Genomic DNA, 24,969 nt, shown 5'->3' with positions numbered 1-24,969 from the left:
GGGATGCTGAAAACCAGCGGTCTGAACAATCTGTCACTCATGTAAGTTCAAAAGAGAATCACTGTGGTGGCACTTGCTGGCACTGTGAGTAAATGAGCCATGAGCTATATATCTGGATATGCTGCAGTTCTTTTCTGAGAGAAAAAGCAAGTCAAAAAGGAAGTGTAACACTCTGCTGAATGCTGAAGTGACCAAATAAATAGGATCAGCTAAACCTTGCTTATCTGTCAGTCATTCCTCCCTGTATGACAGCAGTCTTCTCAAGCCTGCCCATGATGATCATGGCCTCAGTACTTGCTCGGGTTCCTGAACTGATGCATTTCAAGTGATGTCATCTGCTTACGTTATCCAGATATTTTGGTCTTGTCATCCAAGGGAAAAACTTGGTTTGGCCAAATGTGTTGCATCACACGTATTTCCAGTGCACAGAATGAAAGGCTAAAATAATCCCTATGAATTTTGTTCTCAAATTCAGAACTGCACTGTCATGATGCAAAGTGACAGATGTCAAAACTGAGCTAAGTACCTCATTAATGCAGAGATAAACACACAGAATATGTTGTTTGGAATGACAACCCAGTGTGTTTATATACGTATGCCACTATTTATCGTCCTACAGATGGTTGCTCACAGTGTACATCCACAAATATGTTTAATTTCACTTTTTCCTATTCTAGGTAATTACATTTTTCCTTGTTTACACTGACTACTACTAAGATGGCCTAGAAATCTCTGAGTTTTTCTAAGGGTGAGGGGTCATGTTGCACAAAGCAGACCCAGAATCTGCATGCAATCAGCTCTTTGCAGTAATAACAGCCCATACCCACAGAGCATTTTTTAAGGAATTATCTCACTCTCATTTTACAGCCGGCAAAACTCAGAAAGGTGACTTACCCAAGGTCGCACAGCAGGCTCCGTTCAGTACATAGTTACTATTGTCGCAAATTGGATAGCTCATCAAGCTCATGCTACTCACACCACTCAAATAAAATTCAAACAATAATTATTATTTTTATTGCAATTTGCACGGCAGTCAAGGCTGGAGGCCACAATCAGGATTCAGCTTATGTTGGGCTCTGTTCAAACATCAAATCAAATCCAGTCCCTGCTCCAGGGGGCTTGCAGTCTCAGTAGGGACATAATTCTGTGGGAACACAAAACGCAATGGAAAGGTGGGGAAGGAGAGAGAGAGGGACAGAAGGCAGTAATGTGAATATAAGGTTTCACATTGGTTTGGATAACTGTGAAGTTCGGGAGCTTATTATTACTTAAATTATTTAGGTGGGTAAGAAATATAAGCACGTTACTGACAGAGACCCATCTAGTTACTTAGGTAGCAGTTTGTATCTCCATCACCTTAATTGCGCAAACACTTTACTTTCACTGCTACGGTCTTTGATTACATTGCCAGACAGCAACTGGATCCTGCTATCCGCTCTTCGGGGGACTGACTCACACTGCACTAACTTACATTACACTGTACTTTCTAAAGAGTGATATTATACTTAATTTTACAACTCCCTCTCTAATCTGCTGCTAGGGCAATTCTTGCTGTTATGTGCTTACATATTTTACAGCACGTGATAATTTGGTACACTAGCTATAAGCTAATGAAATAATTTCACTCATGCTAACTTTTACTAAGCTCTGCAGTAGTATAATATGTATTAGCTCCCACCTTACCGTCTGTCACTGCATCCTAATGTGGCTCCATGCTAGCGGTATGTTATGTACCAAACAACCATATAGCCATTCCTCTTTAAAAGACTTAACTGGGTATAAAATTGATTGCACAAGGCTCGCTTTATGTTTACATCATAAAGACAAATTTTCTCTTCTTGTGGACTCACACTGTGTTTCATCTGATGTTACAGCAGGATATTGAACATTACAAGTGTGCAGTGAGATTTCGATATAATGTCATACAATATAAGAATTAATAGCTCCTCTAATACTGAATGGCATAGACACAATGGGATTATTTGCAAGAGTAAGATTGCTCAGTACCAAGTCAGGATTGCTGAACAGTCCTTAGAAGTTAACCCCTTAGTTTTCTGGTATGGATCTGCTAGCCCATTATTTATTATAATGCATGTATTTGTATAAATAATGAAAAAGGGTATACAGGAAATATTTGACTGACATCCCTAACCTCAAATGGATGGGTATTTTTCTGGATTTCAATTAAGCCAAGCATTTAAAACATGGTTCCAACCCATCAAAGCATGTGCTTAAATCCTTTGCTCAGCTGATGGGAGTCTGTTGGAACAAACGGGCAGCTTTTCCCTGACCCTAACAGATTCTAGGTCACACAATAATACCATAACGTACTCTAGAAAAGCTTGAGAAATCACAATTTAAATACATTATTTTACAGAACAAAAGAATGAGCATTCATTTACAATGACTTTCTTTGCTCCTATTCTCAATTGGCTAAATCTACATATAAATTAATGACCTATCACAATGTCTGTTGAGGATACAGCATCGAAAACTAAGGCATTGCAGAACTGACATAAAAATACTAATGCAATTTCATTTTAGACTATTAAAACTTTTCAGAAAATGATGTTAGGTATGCATTACTACCTGCATTTATTCCTCTCTGACAGGTACCACTGAAGCTCAGCAGAACTGAGATATTTACTTAAATGATTAGAACCTGACTTTTACTACTATGATAAATGGAAGTAATAAATAACACCAGCTTTGTTTAGCAATTGTCAACACCTATTTTGCAGCTCTTCATACACTATCCACTAATCTCCTTCAGCATCAGGTAATTCAAATTCCTTTATCATATTTCTGATACCTGCATTTATGACACTACGGCTTTATTTTAATCCCAGGAAAAAGCACTTTAAGAAGGAACTATGATTGACAGTGTATTGCTAATTTAGAATAAAGTACCTGTTTAATCATCCCGAAACCCAACTTTGTAAAGCCAAGACACAGGCAAGCCTCATTTCATAAAATCCAATGTATGAAACCATAGCCTATGTCTACATTAGCAAGTTGTGTATTGCAACAGAGTGGATCTAAAAAGTGAAACAGCGCTTAGGACCTAATATCCACAACAACGTGTGCTTCAGAGGTTTCACTCTGGACCAGCCCTAGTCTGGTGCTGTGGAAGGCACACACATTAGTGGCAGAACTGCACCAGGTGCATTTGTGGAGGACATCTGATTCAGTTTATTTAGAAAGAAACCCAGCTTGCATATCCCAAGACTGCTCCACAATGTGAATCAAATTGTAGTAAGTTGAGCCAACCGGAAGATTAACTTTAAAAATGCAATCCTGACTAGAACTAAAACACTCTTACAGTCAGCCCTGGCCAAAGCAGGCAGTTTTGGCTGCATAGGCACTTGGTCAACTCCGCGATCTCTGAAGGCTTATCCAGATGACAGAACAGCCATGCCACCCATGCATGGTGGCTTCGTTCAGAACAGCTCATATCTAGGGCTAATTAGTTGTGTGAGACCAAGCTGGCTTCATAACCACTGGGGGTGGGATTCAGCTCCAGACTGAAAAACCTAAATCAAAGTATTTTACAGGCAAGTTAAGAGTTGAAGCTAGCGTTTGATTCACTTGCCAGCACATTGGTGCCTAACGCCACTTGAGCTGTTCTACCACTTGTGAGACATCCATGTGTAGATGACAGAGAACCTACAGAAGACCTGTGTCCTTCTGGAAAAGCAGTTAGAGGTCAGACACGATCCTTGAGGCATTTTAAGCACAGACACCTGGATGTAGGCAAACGCTTGATGGCTTGGCCTCCACAGACTGACATCATATCCTAAGACCCTGAACACTCCTGGATTCACTGCATAAACACTTGACTGGCCTTGCCAGAGCCAGGTTAGGTCTGCCAAGGCCAATGGTGATACCACGCTACTGCAGTCTGACAGGCTAAGCCAGATCTTTGTAGCCAGGTATTTCATTGCACGTTCTCCGGCACATCCCTACTGTTGTATCTATGCTTACCCATCACCTGATGTAGTGTAAAGTAAAATGGAGCTGCCTGTAGAAGTGTGCTTTGCATTTGGTTCAAACTTGATTTAGGAAAAAGCAGCCCCAAGGAATAAAAAAAATTACGCCTCTTGGGAAGAGACAAAAATGCAGTTACAATTTCCCAGACAACCTCACTTTTGCCTCGGCACAATTCCTCCAACATACCATATAATTAAAACTAAATGAAATGTTGTGTTATATGTTTAACATTCAGCTATTAAATATGCCATCTTAGGTTCACATAGAAACTTGGTGAGGCTAAATTTAAACCCAGATACTTGTATCTGCAGATCTGTCCCTAAGCGTGTAAAATCCCAAATAGACATTTTTAAGTATGCATACTGCATGCGATAGCTTTCATAGAAATGTACAAGATTAAAAGTGTGTTTAATTTGAAGCTCAGGGTGTGCCTTATATACAGTTTTTTGATGCACTGAACACTTGTTTAGCCTGTTGACGAAGTGTTCCCTCCTCTCTCTCCCTCTCAAACTGCCACAGGAGGCAGGAAAGGAGGCAGCAAGGACGGAACAGGGAACTCTGCGTTGCTCTGCTTCCCATCCCGCACGAGCAAAGACCACTTGATGAGCCCATTCTTTCCACAACATTTGACACAAACCTATTCACATAAACAAAGAAGCATCCAGTAGCGTATCAACAAGATGAAGATTTTAAATGTTTCTTAGCTATTTAGGAAGATTGTTTACATAGCAGCATGGCATCACAAAATAATTATGTGCATGGAGGGATAACAAGGGACAACTTCTTTAGGAAACATCCTTAGCAAAACTAGGTCTCAGGTTAGTCACAGAACTGACGATTTGTAAACTGTTTTTCCTTGGTATTTTAGAATATTTTAGAATATTTTAAAGATTTATTTTTCAACTACTTTCACTTTAAAACATCAGTATTTAGCTGACATAAATTAAATTTTCTTAAAGGAAATTAAATATCCAAGTCACATGAAAATGTTGAATGCAAAGGGAATATGTGAAGCAGATTACTGCAGCAGCTGTTGTTGACACTGTTTTACAGTTTTGCTGAGAATTTAAGGAAAGCCCTTGTTTGTTTGGTCAGAATGCCAGGCAGGAATGGAGCCCCACTTGACAGATCTACAGATCTTGGTCACTGCCTATTTTTAATCCTAGAAGGCACCGAGATAGGAGTGATACTGTTTAAAAAACAGAACAAATGGGAGTATAATAGAAAAGAACATTCACCTAGATGAATCAGTTCTGAGAATGAGAAAGAGAGGAACAAGGCGTGCTGTTACAAACACCGCATTCTGTAATTGCTTTCAGACATTCACCTGTTTCCAGTGTACAGCTCAGTATTTTACCACATCTCCTCCCTTTAGAAAGTTGTTGCAGAACTTTCCTGCTCTAATGGTTAAAAACTTTCTTCTAATTTCCAGGCTGAAGTGATTTATATCCAGATAATATCCATCCGTTCTTGTCCCACCATTACCCACAAGTTTAAAATCATTAGTTTTTACTCTACAGTCCATGGACTCATGAGGGATTCATAAACTACTTCTGAGATTTTTTAAGTGTCATGAAGCAAAGCAGGCCTAACAGGCTGTAATTTGCTCTAACAATGCTACAGGGCATGTAGCATCATCTTTGGAAAAAATTTAGGAAATCAAATCAAATCAAAGTGAAAATCACTGGCTTAAACAGTTCTTTTCCCCTCCTGTTGTTTTTTTAGCCCTTCCATGTGTTTTTAGACAGCAATCGTGGACATCTTATCAACCTTCCTCTTTCTACATTAAACTAACCAAGCTTTCCTAGTTTTTTCCTTGCAAGAAATGTCACCGGTCACTGGTTTTCCTTTTTGCAGCTATTGCCGTCTCAGTCAGAACTGAACATCAGTGTCCAGAATCCCACATGAAATACCACAGTGCATCATGTAATGATGTCAGCATTGCCCTAAATCAGCTGGAAATACTTCACGAAATACATGCCAGGATCACGTATGCCCTCTTCACAGATGCATTACTTGACAGCCCATTGCCATCCTTTGGTGAACAGATATACTCAGGTCCTCTCTTCACTCATTGTTATCTGTCCTCAGCTGCATGGCCGTTCATTCTGCACCAGTGAGTCCATGCCACCACTATCGCCCCGCTCCTCAAGGCTGACAAACAGTGAAGTGTCAGCTTGGAAATGACTGTTGGTGAGCCAGCTGATGATGCCGTACTAACTGACGAATCTAATCAAACACAAATGCCTGACATGAACTAATGCAAGCGATTGTGGCTGGTAAGCCATCAGCATGTTTGGCCTATTTTGGACTATATTTTTCTAGTATAATGAATTGCAATTTCAAGCTTTTTATTTTACTGATGTTCTAATATAACTTCACCAGTAATAGGAAGGCTAAATACTAAGACACAGCAACCAAGTATTAATTAAGTTTCTTTAGAGGAACATAAAGCTACAAGGATGAATAATTTTATTTTCATGGAAAGTCTAATACTTCTCTCATGGAATTAATCTTAAAACTTTGAATTAACTCTTTGCAAAGCTACACTGAATGTCTCTCAAGTAAAGACTCAATGCATAACAGTTTTATAGAGTTCAAAGATGTATTAGCCAAGCTGAAGATACCTGGGGAAAATCTGATTTTGAAACATGCATCAGAGAGAAGATTCATTTATGATTTTTAGGCTCATGGGTAATATTCTGCCACTACCTCTAGGAGAAAAAACTTTTTTGTGGCTTGTTCTACATTTTTGATCGCTCCTTCTTCTTGCCAAAGGTTACAAACGTCTTTCTTTTTCAAGGTCATTACTAAGTCTAGTTTTAAAGCTAACTACACTTCATGCAAATTTTTCATCCACAGATTTTTTATTGTTAATTTAAACAAAGAAAATCAGAAATGAATACTATGGCACTAAGTTGCAGTTATAAATTGGTTTAAATTAAAGGACTAAATATCGTGTCATTTTAACTTTCCTGCACAGATAATTCTTGAGCTCCTCACTTTGAGACTTTGCTACATATTGGTTATGTCTACACGGATAAATTAAGCAGTGCCAGGGAGCATTCCCAGGCATTGAAACTCAACTGTCTACGCTATTAAATTGTTAGAATTGTCCCACAGCATGTGTCACAGGAGTGTTTTTAGTCTGTTCCAACTAACAATCTTCCAAAATATTGCCAGGGCACAGTTTGCAAGTTAGGACATGCCAGGAGTAGTTCCCAATAGGCAGTATGAGTCCGGTGACCCAGTTTTAAAAGGTAAAAAAATGTAATAGTATGGACACTGGCCAGTGTGCCAGCTGACTCTGCACCAGAGGGTGGTTCTGGACATGCTTAATTTGCAGGTACAGGCATAGCCACTGCATCTCTCTGTTGGGCCCTGGCAAGATGAGGAGATGACTTGATACGGAAATGTCTGAGCCTAACTTTGAAGACTATTAATCTCCAAGAAGCACAGGACCATTTATGTAGGTGTTTCACGCTCACATGCTGTCATCTGGGCTGTTGCAAAACAACCCTCTCCAAGACTCCTCTTGCCCACATCAAGAGACTCCATGTTACAAAGAGCTGAGGAGCATTCGCTTTTCTGCAGCCACTTCAGAAGCCTGTTATAGCAGAGGAAGAGGCAAGAGGTCAGACGGGAGGAAAATATACTGCTGCTAGCCTGCCCTCCTCCCCTCCCTGCTAAAATCTTCCCTGATGTTAAGAGACCTTGTCCTATTTTATTCGCACTTCTGCTGCACGCAAAGTTCATCACAACAAGTAAAGTATTGTAGGGCGGAGGTTGCAGAGGTACAGTCTAGCACGGCAGTACAAGACACATTCTGGCCATGTTAATCACATGAGATCACTCACCTTATTCAATGAACTTCTACAAGTAAGGCGCATGACTTTTGACTTTTAGCAGTCAACAGAAGAACCTCCTAAGTTTGCACAAGTAGTATTTTCTAAACCTCTCAACTCACAATATTTGTCTTTGACCTTGCAAGTATAGCATGTCTAGCTTTCTTCTCTATAAACTTTTCCTTTCTGAAATATAACCAGAAAAATAAGGAAACTGGAACGTGTGACAACTCATCAACTGTTCGTAATAATTTATGTCAAACCGTTTATTCGATAGCTCTCTCCTTCTGATGCAGTCTCAATTACTTGATTGAATAATATTCTCTGAAATAGCACATGATGTGCTTGTGTCAAAGAGGCTCTCCACAGAGGCCATCAGCTACCTTTTAAAATCAATGAAATTCATAAATTTGCATCTGGCTTCTACAGGAGAAAATAAAGGAACCTTTTCCCCCGGTACGTATGACCTTCTCATTCTAAGGCCAGCTTGTTTCAAGTCTTCTGCATCTCTGAATGCCAACGTGAAGATGGATATTATCTTTCTTAGAATAGATAGATCTTGAAGTCTATTATATTCCCCTTCTTAAGGATTCTAGCCATAATTCTCTCTTAGTAATTGGGATCTGCACACTGTTCCACACAGTAATGCATATTCTAGCTATTCATTCTGTCATGCTGCCACTGCATTTTTAACAATGCTGATAGCAACCGATGTTATCGAATTCTGCAGACTTTTCAGGCTCTAGGCTTGTTCATGTCTTTTTTTCACTTCAACATTTCTGAGCAAAAATGTTTTTATTTTTTCCTTTGTGATGCCTCACTACTGTGACCCTGCCATTCCTCACAGGTGGATCTTGTTAGTTTTCAAATATAGAGTCCACACTGTCTGATCACACCATAGATTTTCTGTTCTGATATGTTTGCTGTCTTTATGTTTGCAAGATCAAAGCTAATACTGTTTATACCACAGTGCTAAAAAGGTTCACTTCTCAAAAGGTAAAATAACCTTAGTGTTTGAAATCTAGCCTTCTTTTATTCCTTGCCTTCTACTGCTGATAATATCCACGTTTCTCCTCTTCCTGGCTTCATTTTCCCATATAGCAATTTTCTTCATTAAACTTTTAGAAGGAATTTTTGAAAGAACTTGGCAGCAGCCGTATCTTATGCCAGTGAAGCCCCCTCAGGTGCAGGAATGTAGGGCTGCGCCAACACCAGCTGCATTCCAAAACCCCACTCCCATTTCTCTTTCCCAACGATATTCAAGTTCTCAGCTCCCCACATTTCAATAGGTGATATTCTCCTCTTTTAAATTCTCTCCCAGTTTCTTTCTCCTCTCCTTTCTTCCCTCCCATACATCTTTTTTTCAGTGAAATGGAATTTGTCCTCAAATGGCCTGGATAACTTCATGCATTTCCTTTTATACCGTACTATTCTGTTATCTTAGCCTTTTTCAAACAGTGGACCACAGCCCCCAGGATGTTCATAAAAGGCAATTGGGAGAGTTATAAGATGCTGAAATTTTTATTACACTCTAAAACAAAAGAAAATATCTCTTCTCCATTCCCAAAACACCTTTATCCTTCAAAAACAAGTTTTGCTATCAAAATCTCAAATCACTCATACAAATAAATGATATACATTCTTATGTGATACATTTTAGTCAGGCTCCCTCTGGAATCAAGACTGATGTGGCTGTGTGATTTTGAGCCTGATGACCAATTTCAACCAAATTTGACTGATGCTACAAGCCTCCAAGATACTAAACTTCTGCAAGTTTTGTGAAAAAGCTGGTTCCTGGGCAGAGCAGAAAGGATCCCAAATTCCCACCAGTGGAAAGACAGGGATAGTTTATCCTTTAACAAATCTAGGTGGCAACTTGAGGACATCAAATCGACACACAAATAGCTTTCTGCCAGCTATAATACATGCTGTGCCCTTGTCAACTACACAGATGAAGAACCTGTGAGGAGTCGGAGAGTTTAGCTACTGAAGGCAAGGGATGAAGGGATGACTTTTGATATCGTGGGCGCAGAGTATTTGGGGAAAGAAATGACTTGTAGAGGGGACACTGGGGCACAGCATTCCTCCCTCATTTCCACTGTTCACAGGATACACCTTTTATCTTCATTTTTACAGCCAAAGCATGAAATACATGAAAATGTTTACTTCAAACAAAGTAATGCAACCGAAAAGGCTGCACAGCCCCATCACTCATTTCACCCACAGCTTCCCAATAAAATGTTCAGTTCTTCATCTTTCCAACCTACCCAGCTAACCTTCCGACTCACATTGGGACACGAGCACTTCCCAAGCCAGTATGGCAATACTCATCACAGCCAGCGTGACAGCAGCACAGCAGAGGCTACCGTGGGGCACTCCCAGCCCAAGGATGAGGGAGGCACTGGGGATCTCTATAAAGCCCGACAAGAAACTTTCCTCTGGAGCTGAACGGACAGAAAATCATATTGGCAGCATGATTTCTCCTCTGGGAAAAAGAAGTAGGCCCGCTTGATTTAGGAGATGTCCTTATAGGCTTGATGAGACAGTCTATTTGTTGGCAAGCTCTTTCCCTGCTCCCTGCCCACCCGCACAGCTCCAGCACCCCATTTCGCCAAGACGCGGAGGCGATCCTCGTTTTACCATGGTCAGAGGCCTCAGTATTCCTGATTTTTCAAATTTTCACCCAGAAGGTCCGACACCCACTACTACTCACAGACCACTAAATAACCTCAGTCGTCTCACCCTGCGGGTGGGGTTGGGGGCGTTAATGCTCTTATTAAAGTCAGCATCAATGCTGAAATTCAGTTCAAAAACTTGCTCAATGTTTCTGGACTTGCTTTCTCTCCCTTTGGCCTCCCGTACCATGTACCTCTCACTTTACAGCTGGGTTACGTGGTGGGAACAAAGGCTGGCAGCAGTGTTGGTTAAGATCCTTTGCTTCTGGTGAGATAGGCCATGCCTCCTAGAAAGAGGCACCCAATCTAAAGACTTTAAGTGAAGAAGAAACCACTGTAAAGATAATTAACAAATGAAACTTAACAGGTTACAAGTGTATATAGCTCATGGTTAATGCAAATTTGTGTAACTTCAGCTTCCAAACACAGCATTTGTCAAGTTAAGGAGTACTGCATGACTTGAAATCTTCCCCTGTAGGTCCTCACACACCATAATCTGTCAATTTTTAATCTTCTTTTGAATAGCAAGAAAATTCATCCTTTTAGCTCTTCTTCTTTCATTTATTTAAATCAGTCCTGAAACCCTTTCTACTTTCTACTTGAAAGGGAGTCTTGACAGATGTTTGACCTGGACAGAGCGGGCACAGGAACCACTGTGGCCAAGGGCAGTCCCATTTTTTGCATACACATTTAGGGACCACATTGGGCTTCTTAGGGGCAGCACTGCAGTGAGAGCTCCCATGCAGATGCTCATCTACCACAGCCTCTAATTTCTCTTCTAAATAACTATTTTCCATAACACATGATTTCCATAATTCTCTCATCAGAAGGACGCCTCCTACGTTTTGATCCCTAGAAGTCTTACACTGCATTTGGTGTATTAAAATACAGGCTGTTGAAGCAAGCCAGGTTATTATGATATCAAATCAGTCTATGGAATTAGCTACCCTTACTATAATTTATTAACCAAATAACTATAATTTATTAAACAAATAATTTTTGTGCTGCTTGCAAAGTTCAGCAGCCATAAATGTGTATTAGCCTCCCAACTAATTGTTAAGGATATTGAGGCTACAAACAAGATCCTTGTCTGACTCCACTAGACACCCTGCTTAAACATAGGCGCAAGACTGTTTTTTTTCTAGCCTTCTGGAATTTACCCCTACACCAAGATCTGACAAACAGCAGTAACAAAGGCTCCGAGAGCATCAAGGTCAAGCCTTTTAAGACTCTTATATAAAAGTCACCTGGTCCTGCAGACTGATTTCAAGTATAAAGGCAAACAACAACACAGCTGCAATGAAGAATTTCACCTTTTCATTCTGAAACAATTCCCTGTTTTAAATGAACTTTTAACTGGGACATATTAATAACCTCTCTCTTATGGCTGCTTTGGCACCAAAGAACTGGCAATTGAGTAATATGAAACCAGTTTTAAAAACTGGTTTAAAACAAGGCCATGGAAAACGTGGGGAACCACAGAAAGACTGATACCTGCACCACACAAATTGGTAAGAACTATGCAAGACAACAGAGTATGTCGGCACGTGCACAAACATGGCATATTTGTGTGATGAAAGGAAGTGAGTAAGGTAGGACCAACACACCTATTTTAAGTCATTTTTCACAAAACTACTGGACTTCTCCAAAGAAGTAAAAAATAACGCGTACCATGGAAATTTTCGTTTAACCAAGTCCACTTGGATTTCCAAAAGACATTTGATAAATCTGTCATTCATAAGTCTTAAAAAAACTAAACTCCCAGAGGATAAAAATAAATGTCCTTGCAAGGATAAATAATTAGAAACAGATGGCAGGAGAATACTGTCAAATTTCCAAGCGGAGAGAGGTCAATGGTGGAGTCCTGCAGGGATCTGTGCTGGAACTTGGGAGCTGCTCGCTTATTTATAAATGAGCTGGAAAACAGGGTAAATGGTGAGGTGACAAAGTTTGCTGCTGATATTCATTCAGGGTAGCTAAGATAAAGGCTGACTATGAAGAAAGACTTTACAATACTGAGTGACTAGGCAATAAAAAGGCAAATTAAAATCAATGTTGATAAACAAATATGAAGTCGTTTCTTTGAGGGGGAAAAAACCTAACTACACAAAATGATGCGCTCCAAGGTGACTATTACCACTTCAGGACTCAGATCTTGGAGTTATAATAGGTAGCTGTGTGAAAACATCAGCCCACTGTTCACTAACAGTGAAAAAGTGAGTATTAGAAATTACTAGGAAAGGAATAAAGAATGAAAGAGACAGTATTATTATGCCACTGTATAAATGGCTGGTTTGTCTGTCTTGAATATTGCGTGCAGTTCTGGTCCCACTGCCTCTGAAAGGATACCATAGACTGGAAACGGCTGCGGGCAGGGCAGCAGGGATGATCACAGGTATGGTACAACTAACAACTCAGGAATGACTAAGAAGCCAAAGATTCATCAGGTCTCAAAAACAGGTAACTGAGGGGATACAGCAAAGGTGTAATCAGGACCAGCACAAGGAAGGTGTCTGGGAGTCCTCTGTTCACAGCCTCTTCCAATACATGAGCTGGGGCGATCAAATGAAACGGGCAGGTACAAGGTTTAAAACATAAAAAACCCTACTGAATCTTCACACAAGACGTATTAAGCTGTGGAACTCCTTGCTCTGGGGCACTGTAAATGCTAAAAGTTTACACAGGTTCAAAAAGTGACCAAAGTCATAAAAAAGAAATTCCAGCAAGAGATTTTAAATGCCAAGACTTATCTCAGGAAATTCCTGAACACAAGTGCTGGAGGATGGAAAGTACCGAGGGCAAAATGAGCTTTCACTGCTCTTACGCTTCTGTGGGCTCATGTTACAGACCACTGTCGGAGATCACTGGACTAGATGGGCCTGTGGTTTGACAAAGTACAGAGGGTTTATGTTGTTTTGTTCAACTGTCCTCTTATTGTCGGCATGGGCTTAGGCATCTCCTGAAAAACATATGTATTGGTTTCATCCTACTTGTTCGTGGGACACTTCTATGCCTTTCTTTCGCTTTCTCTACTTTTCTCTTTCCTGTAACTTACAACATCCTAGTAAAGAATAAAAGCAATGACAAATGCCTAATAATGAAAAAAATCACAATGACAGAACTGAAGCGTTTAATTTATCTAACTTATAAAGGAATAAATCTCAAAAAATATCTTTATTTGTGAGGTTTCTTGCAAACTTTAGATGCAGGGTAGTACGCTTTCACTAAGTGTTTGTGTTCACGCAGCTGCTCAAATTAGGTAAGTGTACATGCAGGTGTTTGTACATATAATTTCGAAATTGCAGAAGGGGAGGCTAGAGGATGGAGAACACTGGCTCTCAAGGTATCAAGTGTACCCTGACAGCATTATGCACATGGAACAAAAATAGCAGTCTAAGCCATGGCAAAATCATAAGGGAGTCTAATGCATGTTGTCCTCATGTACACAAAGGAAATAGCTTTTTTCCTAGGATTTTTCTGCTTAATCATGTCGTAAGACATGATTAGACAGCAAAAAGGATTGAAAATGCATGTGTCCAAGATATTGTTTATCTTTTCCTTATTTAAAAACACACCTCTTCAAAACAAGAGCTGTATCATGCTGACAATTTATAATGACTCATGCAGGACAGAATGTGATCAAAATCCTTCTTTTAAAGAAATTAGTTCCTAAGCTTTTATTTGTAATCCTAAAACAAGCATCATCCCACGTCAAAAAACGTCTTCGAAGGAGATTTAAATTACATCGATTTTAAGTATTATTATAGGATCTAACTGAATGCTAACACTACTAAGGTACATAATAGCAAGCAAAATCAAAGCTATACTCACATACTTGTTTATTTTACTACTTCAGGTTCAATTTTGTTCCTGTACTATGCAGAACTGTATGCATATGTAGATGACATTACTGTATTATTATTTGTGAGATAAGCATCTTAAGCTTATTATTGCCTATTACTTATACTCTCAAAACAGGAAAATAATAACAGAAGTAGGTCATATAGCTCATAGAAAACCTATCAGAACTCATTATAACTCTCTTGTCCTGCACATTTTATTCTAAGTTACCGTTCTGTCCCACCACCATTGCTTTCTTCTTCCAAGGATGCAACCCGAACCAATATGGATTTTCTGGCAGATTTCTCTCCCTTTGAGGAAACTTTTTTGAGGTAATACAGAAATAAAGAGTCACGTAAATGCTGAATTAAGATACAACATTTCAGCAAACAACAAAGTCACGCTCTTTCAACACCCAACATTGTTCCAGTTCTTCCAGGGCATTCACGTACAAATCAGGAAAGACGGCCAATCACCACTTGGCTATAAATATTTTCCCCTATTATTTTAATTGTGGAGGTAAGCAGTCTGAAAAATGATTCTGCTGCTGATGTAAAACCCCTTTTGTTGACTTTTAATGCCAACAGTGCACCTACCAGCTTTGGAGATGACAAAAATTCTGTGTTATTTTGCCTGAAAACATTATCTTTAGTGTCACACCTGCACACATGCAGCATGGTATAGACTGGTTGGGCTCCTGTAGATAAGCTGCGTGCAGTGGTTTCTAAACATTATTATTCACCTGTGCAGAAACGCAATAAAGGAATCAGATCCATTTTTATCTACCTTGCATTAGCTTCTGTTGGCATGACGCAGTGGAACCATACAAATAAAACACCATTATCTCTGATGTTGGAAAGTGTAAGGGACTTGGAAATTGTGCTGTCCTACTGCATACTGGACATGAACAAAACAGGCTGAAGATGCACCAAGCCACTGAATATTCATGCCACCTTTTACCAGTGGAGCTGTAAGGAGAGGAGACAGCTGAGAGCAAAAGTCCTTAATGGAGCAGAGGAGACGTCAGTGGTGCAAAGATGAAACAATTCGCTCTGCCTGGAGCCAAGTGACATGACTGTGTACAATTAATAAGATCATATCAGAATGTGTGTTACTGAACAGACAAAGTAGCCACCAGCATCAAAGAGGATTCCCAATGCAGAGATAATGACCCCAAACCTAGTCTCACTGGAATCGGGGAAAAATCTACCAACCTCAAGTGACTGCAGATCAATCCCCAAGTGATAAAGAAAGAAATCATACGGAAACCTAAGTGACAGAAACAGCATAAAAATATATATAACACACATAAAAACAGCATCGCAGAGAGAAATGGTTAAAGCTGCTTCACACAAACCAGAAATTTCCACTAAGCCTCGTGGACGAGGTGGCAAATTGAATAATGCTGAAGCTGCTCAGCAAACAACTCAGAAGAATTACTGCTCGGAAACTGAAATGAATGTAGGTCAATTAAGGGGACAGAAAAAGTGATTGTGAGCCCATTTTGGAGACATTTTGCTCTGTTTCCCTAACAGCTTATTCCTGCAAAGCCAAAACTTCTCAATTTCACGGTTTTGTTGGGAAGACAAGTAGAATGTATGCTTTGATTTTAGACTTTTCTTTTTCCAAATTATTGAAGAATTGATCTTTTCTATCTCGCTAAAACTGATTTTATTACTATCTCTACTCTACAGACCATTCTTTTCTCCTCCTCTGCCTCTCAGCTGCACACAAATCACCAGTTCCCTGCTAACTCAGAGGAAAAGCTGAGTTGGAAACGCAAAAAGGGATGTCCTGGTGTTCTCCCTCTGTTATCATGTGCTTTCCCCAGGGAGACACTGGATGTGATGAGGAAAGTCAAATGAAGTCAGGAGACCACCTGAGTCAAAACCAGCAACTGAAATGCATTTTTTTTCTTTACACTCCTAACATACAGAGGAAAATAAACCTTGTGGCCAGGGGGAACAGACCCCAACCAAAACTCATGCATCTAACATCCAATGACCTCAGCTGCCCTTCCAGTTGGCCAGCAGAAGACCTTGCCATTCCCTTCCACTGAACAAAGTGGGCTCTGCCTTGACCAGGTGGAAACCTGGGCTCAGGACTAACCTTCAACACACTGGCAGTTGCCTTCACCCACCGTCGCCCGCTCGAGGCGTCCCCTCGGCCCCCACTGCCATTTTCTCCTGACCTTTAGCAACAGACCAAGCGCTGGAGGACAGCCTGTGGCTGTCGCGGCCCGACAGCCCTCCCTGGGGCTGTTTGATGCTCACGGGTCGGTTCACAGGCCGAAACGGGAGAATTGCTCCGGGCACCCCTGCTCCTCGCGGGGGTGCGAGGGGCTGAGCGCTGAGCCTGACCTCGGCCCACGCTCGGTACCAGGCGGGCGGCGGGGCGGCCCGGGGCAGGCACCGGCACCGCTCTGCAACGCTGCTGACGCGTCCCGGCGCCCCCGAGCACCACCCCCCCGCCTGCCCCGGCGGGGCACCCCGCGCCCGCGCCGCCCGCCCCCCCGCCGCCCCCCCTACCCCCTCCCGGCCCGGGCGGCCGCCGGCGCCGCAACTTTCTCCAGAGCCGCCCGTGCCCGCCGCGGGGCCGGGGAGGGCAGGGCCGGGCAGGGCGGCGCGGAGCCCCCCCCCAGGGCCGGGGCCGCTGCCCCCACTCACCCGAGGTCAGCTGCATCCAGGCACAGATCTTGTAGACAGTGGCTGTGTTGCAGAAGAAGAAGAGGATGAAGCAGACGATGCAGGCGATGATGAGCATCATCGAGAGCCCGATGAAGAAGGAGGCAGCTTTGAAGGCTCCCGAGGGCAGGCTGGAGAAGTCCGTGAAGCTGCCCCGGCAGGTGAGTTCCCGGCTGAAGCCGTTACCGATGCAGTAGTGGAAGAGCCCGAAGTAGCCTGCCTGCGGGGTGTCCACGCCGTCCCCGATCCAGTAGGGCTGGATGAAGCACACCACGTTGACGATGGCAAAGCAGATGGTGAAGATGGCCCAGAGCACGCCGATGGCCCGCGAGTTCCGCACGTAGTTGGTGTGGTAGATCTTGGCCGCCTCCTGAGCCGGGAGCATCCCCGCTGCTGCTGCTCCTGACGAGCCTGCTCCTGTCGCCGCCGTCCCTGCAGCCGCTCCGGGCATCCTCGCTGAGAAGATCCCCCCTCCCCTTCCTCCTCCTCCTCCTCTCCTCCTCCTCCTCCTTCTCCTCCTCCTCCCCGCTCGCTCGGTCGCTCGCTCGACGCGACGCGCTCCGCCGCCGCCGCTGCGTGCGAGAGCCGACGAGCCCCTCCGCCGGGCTTCAGCGGCTCGGTGCCAGCAGCAGCAGCAGCAGCAGCGGCGGCAGCACCAACATGGCCCGCCGCCGCCTATCGGGGCTCAGCGCTGCCGGTCGCCGCGCACCGCCCGCCGCGCAGCCCGCCCTCCCGCCGCCGCCCGCGGCTCCTCGCCGCCCCGGGCGCCAACCGCCACAGCGGACGCCGCGGGGCCGGAGGCGCCCCGCCGCCCTGCGCAACCACCTCCTGCCGGTGGGGGCGTGGGGGGGCACGGCTGAGGCGCCGTTCGTGAGGAGAGGCGGCGGCGGGCGAAGGGGCGAGGGGCCGTTGGCGCCCTTTCGCCGGGCGGGAAGGGCGAGCCCCGTGGGCGGTGGCGGCGCTGCAGCCGAGGCCTCCCCTCAGCCGGCGGGCTTCCGGGGCGCCTCTCCCGGCCGGGGCAACGGCTGCCTGGTTGAGCTGCTCCCGGCGCTGCTCATGCTGCGTGTCCTGGGAGACATGTTCAGGCAACGGATTTTAAAGTTTAAAAGCTGTGTGTGGGTTTCTTTAAAAAAACTGAGTGATCCGTTCCCTCACAAAACATTAGTCCGTCTTCAGCCGGGGGCTGTAACTGCTAAATCCCCTGTGGTGGGGTGAGCAGCAGCCTCCTGCCCTGGCACAGGTGGAGCCCGGAGACGCTTGGCTCCCACCTGAAGCAAACCTCTGCCAGGGCGAGGTCTTGGGACTGGGGAACGTGGAATTGAGGGGCTGCTCCTCACTTCAGGAGGCGGGATGGCGGCCGTGGAGAAGACCACGGCCGTGAACGCAGAGCAGCCGTGGGGCCGTGGTGGCCGCAGCTCTTGGCGTGGGTGGGCTTGGTGGCACCGGTGGAGAAGAGCAGCACCGCTCCAGTCAAGTGACTTTGGCCTGGCACTCAGTGCGTTGAGGCATGTTGGCATGCAGCAGTGATTAGCATATATTAATGCGCAATTAGCATCTGGTAATAATCATTCCTATGCCAGTGACGCTTGGATTTGCAATCCCCGACCTATGCGTTGAGCCTGAGTTAATAACAGTAATTGATGGCACATATATACAGCGCTCTGAGGGTTGTCCTCTCCTGGGACGTGCTTGCAGCCGGAGCAGAGGGAGGTTCGTGAGCGCGAGCGGCCGCGCCGGCCACCAGCCGCGGCAGGCTGCCGCTCGGTGCCGGCAGAGGGCCGCACTCAATTAAATATTAGTGCTCATCAGCGCCCGGGAGGAGGGAGAGTCGTGTGGAAATTACTCCTGGCATTCATTAAAAATTTTTAATTCGCTTCAGTCAAAGTTTGATTTCTGCTCTGTGACTGCCAAAAAACCGGCACTGCACAATGGAGCGAGCACGCCAGCCGTTCCCAAGTTTGCCACGGAGAGGCTAGGAAGGGGCAGCACCTGCTAACAGGTTTTCAGGCACCCTTGCTCACGTCGGGGGCAGAGTCAGAGCTTTGAAAGCTGTTGCCGAAGGGTGGAAGCACAAGGGGAGCCGCCTCAGTGCAGTCACGCTGTTACTGCCCTGCACACAGGAGGGCTCCCCTCTTGGAGGGCAATGGGGTGGCACACATGGCATGGGCTTGCTCAGACACAAGCAGTGTGGGCAGTGTGGACCCCAAATACTCAGGCTTGCCTCACTTTCTTAGGGAGGTGTGTCCAAATGTGCCAACTCCAGCTAAAATTCCTGGAGATTCAGTTCCCACCAAGGGTGCTCTGTCCAATGCTGATGGAGGTGCCTGTGTGTGCTCCACTGCCTCATCTTGCTCCGATTGCAGTTGCCGCACGTGACCAGACTGCTCATACACTGCCTTCAGAGAGTAACTGAACTTGTTCCAGCCTCAAGTGGCAGGAGGAGTGATGGTCTTTCCCTTCAGTGCTAGATCCTGTTTTCTCCAGGCTGAGGCTAGCTGGGCCCCAGGGCTCGGTGCAGGACGCCTGTCTGCTGTGCTCTAAGGGGCCATTGAGTATGGAGGTGAAGACAACACGAGCCAGAGCTAGAAGGCAGGAGGAGACTGAAGTGGCCTAAGACAAACAATTTAGGGGTGGAGGTTGGAGTGAGGGTTGGGCAAAAAGTTCTGAGAGATCAGAAGGAAAGTGGGGAAGGGGTCTGGACCAAATGAGAGGTTTAGGGGTAGGGGACCTGTGAATGTGCACACAAGGAAGATGAAATCTGGAATCAGTGTGGCAGGAGGAAGAGATTTGGACCTGTGAAGGAGCCCGGAGAGGAGAAATGAGGTGCTCTGCAGAAGAGATGGACCAAGGAAACTGGGGAGGCAGAAATACTGAGATTGGAGGAGAAGCTGGGGGGAAGAGAGTCAGACTGGGGTAGGGAAATGTGGGACCCAGTCGGGCCAGAAAGGGAAAGGCCAGAAGCAGAGGAAGAAACTAGGATTCTGCTGACAAGCTGAGTAAAAGAGTGCAGGAAAGGAGATGAGACTGCCTGTGTCCAGGCAGTGGCTGGTTTGATTGTCCTAGGATGTCCTCTCTGGCCTCCGGCACCCAAAGGGCACAGATTTCACATGAACTAGTGATGCCCACTAGTCCTTCAATTTAATGCATTGAAAATGGGAAAGTGGTACTAGCTGTCTATTTTTTTGTGGCACCTGAATCACTCTGGTTGTGTCCCTCTCTAGAGCTTTGAATCCTCTAGTCTCACTCTTTGGTATCACAAATTTCTTCAGAATACCCGAAGACAGGCTCAGGAGGCTTTTGTATGGTTCTTACCACAATTATGTGTGTGCTTCATAATCTTAGAAAATATCATGTCTCTATGAGATAGAAGGTTGGGATGTTCTGGACCGAACTTTTAACCGAAGTTAAAAGGCAGCTGGGACCTCATTTCTCAAAGCAGAGCTCCCATGGATTTTGGTTGCAGCAGTTCTGCAAACGAGGCCTCAGAAGGAGCCATACTGAGTTGCTGCTCATCTATAAAAAGTTTTAAGCATCTTGCCTGGCATCACAGAAGAATTCTGTGGCAGAAGCAGGGATAGTCTCCAGCTCTTCAGGACAGCTTTCATCATCTTAATCCTTAGAAGATTATCCTTTCTCTCCAACAACCTGTTCTACCTCCACTATTTTTCTCCCTGGAATTAACTGGGTCCCAGCCCTGTGGCTGCCATCGAGTCTCATCTCAAAAAGTCAGAGTCTTAAGCCAGGATTTTCACCAAAAGCTTCTTCAACAGGTGAAACAGGATTCTCATCATCCTGATCTTCCTGGACAGCTGATGCCGTCTCACGCACCTGATAAGGCAGGATCCTGTTTACCAATTACATGTGAGCATCCACCACAGAACAAAGGGGATGTAAATCAAGTGGCACAGACAGCTCTTTTTGGCACATCCTGTTCAGTACTGGATTTTACAACCATAATATTGTTTTTAAAAACATTTTTGTTTGCGTGTGTTGTTAAAAATAGGCAAGTTTAAAGAGAATTTATATAATCTTTAAAAGTATCCTTTGTGCCCCAAATTGGCCTGCACTACTCCTGATAATTTTATCTAACCACAAATGTGCCTATTTTTTGTATATATAGATCATTACACAAAACACAAAATAAAGCTTGTTATTTGGTTAACGCTCACAGCTCTTCTCTTTGGAACTAGTCAATTAGTTGCAGTGGTGGAGCAGCGGTGGAGAACTGCTTAAACATTTTGTTTGGAGCGTTATGGGGAAGGACTGTATGTTGTGCCGGGGAAACCCTTGGATACAGTGGGTAAGAACAACAGATGAATGCAGTTGCTGTGCCGTGGGCGATGTCTGGCAAGAAATGCACATCTGGGAATTCATTGATATTCATGTGGTGTAAAACTAAGAGAAAGATAGTGGGGAGAAGGAGTGAATGCATGGTTGGAGAAGAGTTAGCAAGAGAGAGCTTACACAGAAAAGAAAGAAGCCTGTGAGGAGGGAATGGGGTAGTAGGAAGTTATATGTTAATGAATAAATAGCAATAAAGGTGTCTGACAATGAATGACGAGTTTTTGGTGGGGCTGGACCCTGCTAGGGTGACAGTTGAGGGAACTGGGAAAAACTGTTGAGCGCATGAGAACGTGCCCACACAGACACACACAAACTTCCCTGGGAGGGAGATGCCCTCGTTCAGGCACACGACTGCCTCTCGCCCACCCCTCCGAGCAGTCTCCCCCATCCACCCCTCTTAAACTGCAGCTCTGCCTTAAAGGCTTTTTTTCCCCCGCTTCACAGAGGGGTCTAGCTGCCAGGTGGCTTTTCATATCTGTAGCTGCATGTAAGAGTACAATGCTCCACTTCTCTGGGACTTTCCTCCAGGGTTTCTGTGGCATCACTGGCTCTCATGTTCAGCCAATGCCTATCAACAACTGGTAATTTCACTCTGAGCCCACTTAAATAGCTACATATAACTATTATAACCTTTTAACACAACTGATATGGATGTGTCCAAGGAACAAACTCATCTAATTTGGACTGACCTAGATCCTGAGGCTGGAAGAAGAGGAAGGCAAGTCATGGTACTCTTGAGTCTGCTCCAGCTTGTGTCCAAGGATATATGGGGCACCCAAAACAGAAGCTGAAAAAGCAGAAAGTCTCCACTCTGCTTCCTGCTTTCCTGCGCTCAGTGGGAGCTGAAGCTGGGACAACGCTAAAGGCCAAGCAGGAATTTTGTGCCATTTCACTGATGACTGAGATAACCTAAGCATGTTTTGGGATTGATTACAGCTTAACGGGGTGCCAGCACTGGTAGGTAGCATCTTAAAACATGCATCAGTCCAGATCAATTTTTCCTTTGTCCCACGTTGTCTGGAGCCAGCTGCAAACAGTCGCTGGTGTGTTTACCTGGAGCCGCAGAGTGATTCCCTCTAAGCCTGAGACCGGAGCAGTGGAGGGAGCGCTGGGAGCCCAGGCAGCCCCGGTGTGCAGCCCCGGTGCCATGGCAACCCACAGCTTCGCCACTGATGAGCTCTTGCTGTCTATCAAAAAGCATTAACTTTTACATTATGTCTTTTTTATTATAGTTTCTGCACATTTTGGCTTCCTTTCCCCCAGGGGCCCAGCTGCACTGGTGAAATGTTCCTTCTCGGGGAGTGGAAAATGGCATTTCTTTCTATTTCTGTAGTGTTTACAACTGTGGGAGAGGCACAGCAAAGGGCTGGCTAGAATTCCTGTTATCAGTGTCGGTGAAACTGCTGTTGCCGTCACTGTTTCAGTCAGAAACAGTCCAATTTAGGCCTACCTTAAAAATTAGAGAGCGAATAACTTAGAAGATTTGTCCCATTTCTCTTGACCTTAGTCCTGCTCTTGTTGGTGATAGCAGAGGGGGAGTCCTGTAGGGCACCCATAAAGCAGGGCAGAGCTGGGAAGCACGACGTGGCCGTGCTGGAGCCACATCCCAAGCAGGCTGCAGGACTCGATATCCCAAAGCACTGGGGAATGGGGTGCAATCATCAGGAAAAAGTCACATATTCCAAAGTCTACCCTGAACCAAGGTAGCTGGCTGCAAATGACAGAAGTCCACTTCAGTAGACAGAGAGGGAGCTGGCGGGAGAGCGGTGGTCAGGCAAGGAGCAGTGGCTGCAGTGAGGGGGAAAGGATGTGAGGAAGGTGAGAAGTACCTGGGTTGTACATGGAAGCAAAGACGGAACGGAAGAAAAGATCCCACCAGCCTTTAAAAGAAAGAAAAGCATGGGAAAGGGATTAAGTAGCGGGGTTCCCAGTGACAGCAGAAGATTGGACTTCATAATGCAGGATAGGTTCACCTGTGAAACAGCGGGATGAACAGTGGCTGTTGAAGGGGAAAGCAGGTGGAGCACAGATGAACCCAATGAATTAAGTACAGGTAAAGTGGAACATAGTTATTGAGATCCATGACAAAGAAGAAGAGGTCTTAGCGCACTCTGACACACAACTCGGCTAAGACCTGCTTCAGCTTCCTTCCCTCAGCCTCTCTAACTTGGAGGAGTTGCAGAACGACTCTGAAACACTGGCTAAAATAAAACACTTTATGGGCCACTTGGGAGCTTGGGATCTAAACTTTCCAGTCCTTGCCCACCAAGAAATGCTTCCTCTTGGGGCCTGCTAAGCTATCTTACAATGCCGAGGCCATTCTGCACAGCCCAGTGCAGTATCTAGGGCTTCTCTGAACAAGCCGTCTCGCTCCCAGCAGCAACCACACAGCGCAGCACTCTGCCTCACTAGCGTAGCCTGCTTGTCAGTGCTGCTAATTAACGCAGACAGAGCTTTCAGGTGGCTTGCTGTGTTGTGCCGTTCAGAGACACCATCAGGGACTCCTCCTGAAATGATGGAAATTTCGCCTCTCTTGCTGTGGCAGCTGTTTGCCAGAGGGTCAGTAGATTCAATACAAAAGGCGCTGTGAAAACTGTGCTGCAGGCTATATACTGTACATCTTCAAAGATAGCTATACAGTTAAGGCTGGTGTCTAGACATGTTTTTCATATAATAAAAGCTTAGTTAAGATATGTCTCCTAGACTGGAATTCACATGGAGAAGGACTTGTATTTCTCTACACCAGCCTAGTTTAAGGTAAGTACATAAACTCTTCTGCCAACAAAATGCATTTCAGGTTTTCTTCCCAGCCCCAAGCATTGTGTAGGTGGCTGCAACTTTACTACCATGAACATTCAGTCATTTGAATAAGGACTATGTGATGCTAAACATAACATTGATGAGGCTTTCGAAAATTGTACCTGCCAGTGCTGAAGTCCCTTCTTTGCCCTTAATAAGGTAATATTAGTGCAGCCAGGATGTGACTTACGATGTTTGCAGGTAATTTTTTTCACAGTGGAGAATGACTAAAAATATTTTACCTCACACTGATAAAAAATGATGCTTTAGATAGATTAACATTCTAATCCAATTAAATATATGTTACATTTATTTCCAAATATTTCTTCCTGAGAGGTGAAACAACAGACCAGTGAGATGTAGCAAGAGAAGGACCTTCTGATCTCCAGTAAGTCAGAAGCTGGCCAGTTACTTTACCCTAGTGACAAGCCAATTAGGATGCTGCATAGTGTTTCTGCTTGTTTCTAATTTTAGAACTATACAGCGGGGAGGCAAAAGTAGGTGATACTAACTCCTCTGGCATTGATCTGCTAGAATCACGGTCCTCCTGCAATCTAATATATTTTCAGGAAAAGCAGGAAAATTACCACTCTTCTAGTGTAGATATTAGGGACTATGCAGACCTTTGTAACACGCAGGGCCTGATCAATACTTGGATAGAGGAATCTGCAAGGGAAGCTTGGGAGCTGCAGAGAGTGATTTTGATGCTGCTCAAGGTGATATTCTAGCATAAAGTGAGCATTCACCCTGGCATTATACAACATGACACAACTAAGTCTGCTCTGTTTCCAG

At 44.4% G+C, this 24,969-nt stretch overlaps 1 protein-coding gene across 1 annotated transcript in view; it reads right to left on the bottom strand.

The window, feature by feature from the left end:
• The window catches only part of LHFPL3 (LHFPL tetraspan subfamily member 3), a 174,527-nt gene extending 157,031 nt beyond the window's left edge, over window positions 1-17,496 (bottom strand). Inside the window, exon 1 of the mRNA XM_075140609.1 lies at window positions 17,017-17,496. Within this exon, the coding sequence (XP_074996710.1) occupies window positions 17,017-17,485 (469 nt within the window). The 5' untranslated portion in view covers window positions 17,486-17,496. The remainder of the gene's footprint in view (window positions 1-17,016) is intronic.
• Between the last annotated feature and the right edge of the window lie 7,473 nt (window positions 17,497-24,969).

The sequence above is a fragment of the Calonectris borealis genome, chromosome 1, assembly GCF_964195595.1.
Source record: "Calonectris borealis chromosome 1, bCalBor7.hap1.2, whole genome shotgun sequence".
In the NCBI taxonomy this organism is placed as follows: Eukaryota; Metazoa; Chordata; class Aves; order Procellariiformes; family Procellariidae; genus Calonectris; species Calonectris borealis.
Note: the sequence above shows the minus strand (reverse complement) of the source record. Positions and strands in the feature narration are given on the sequence as shown.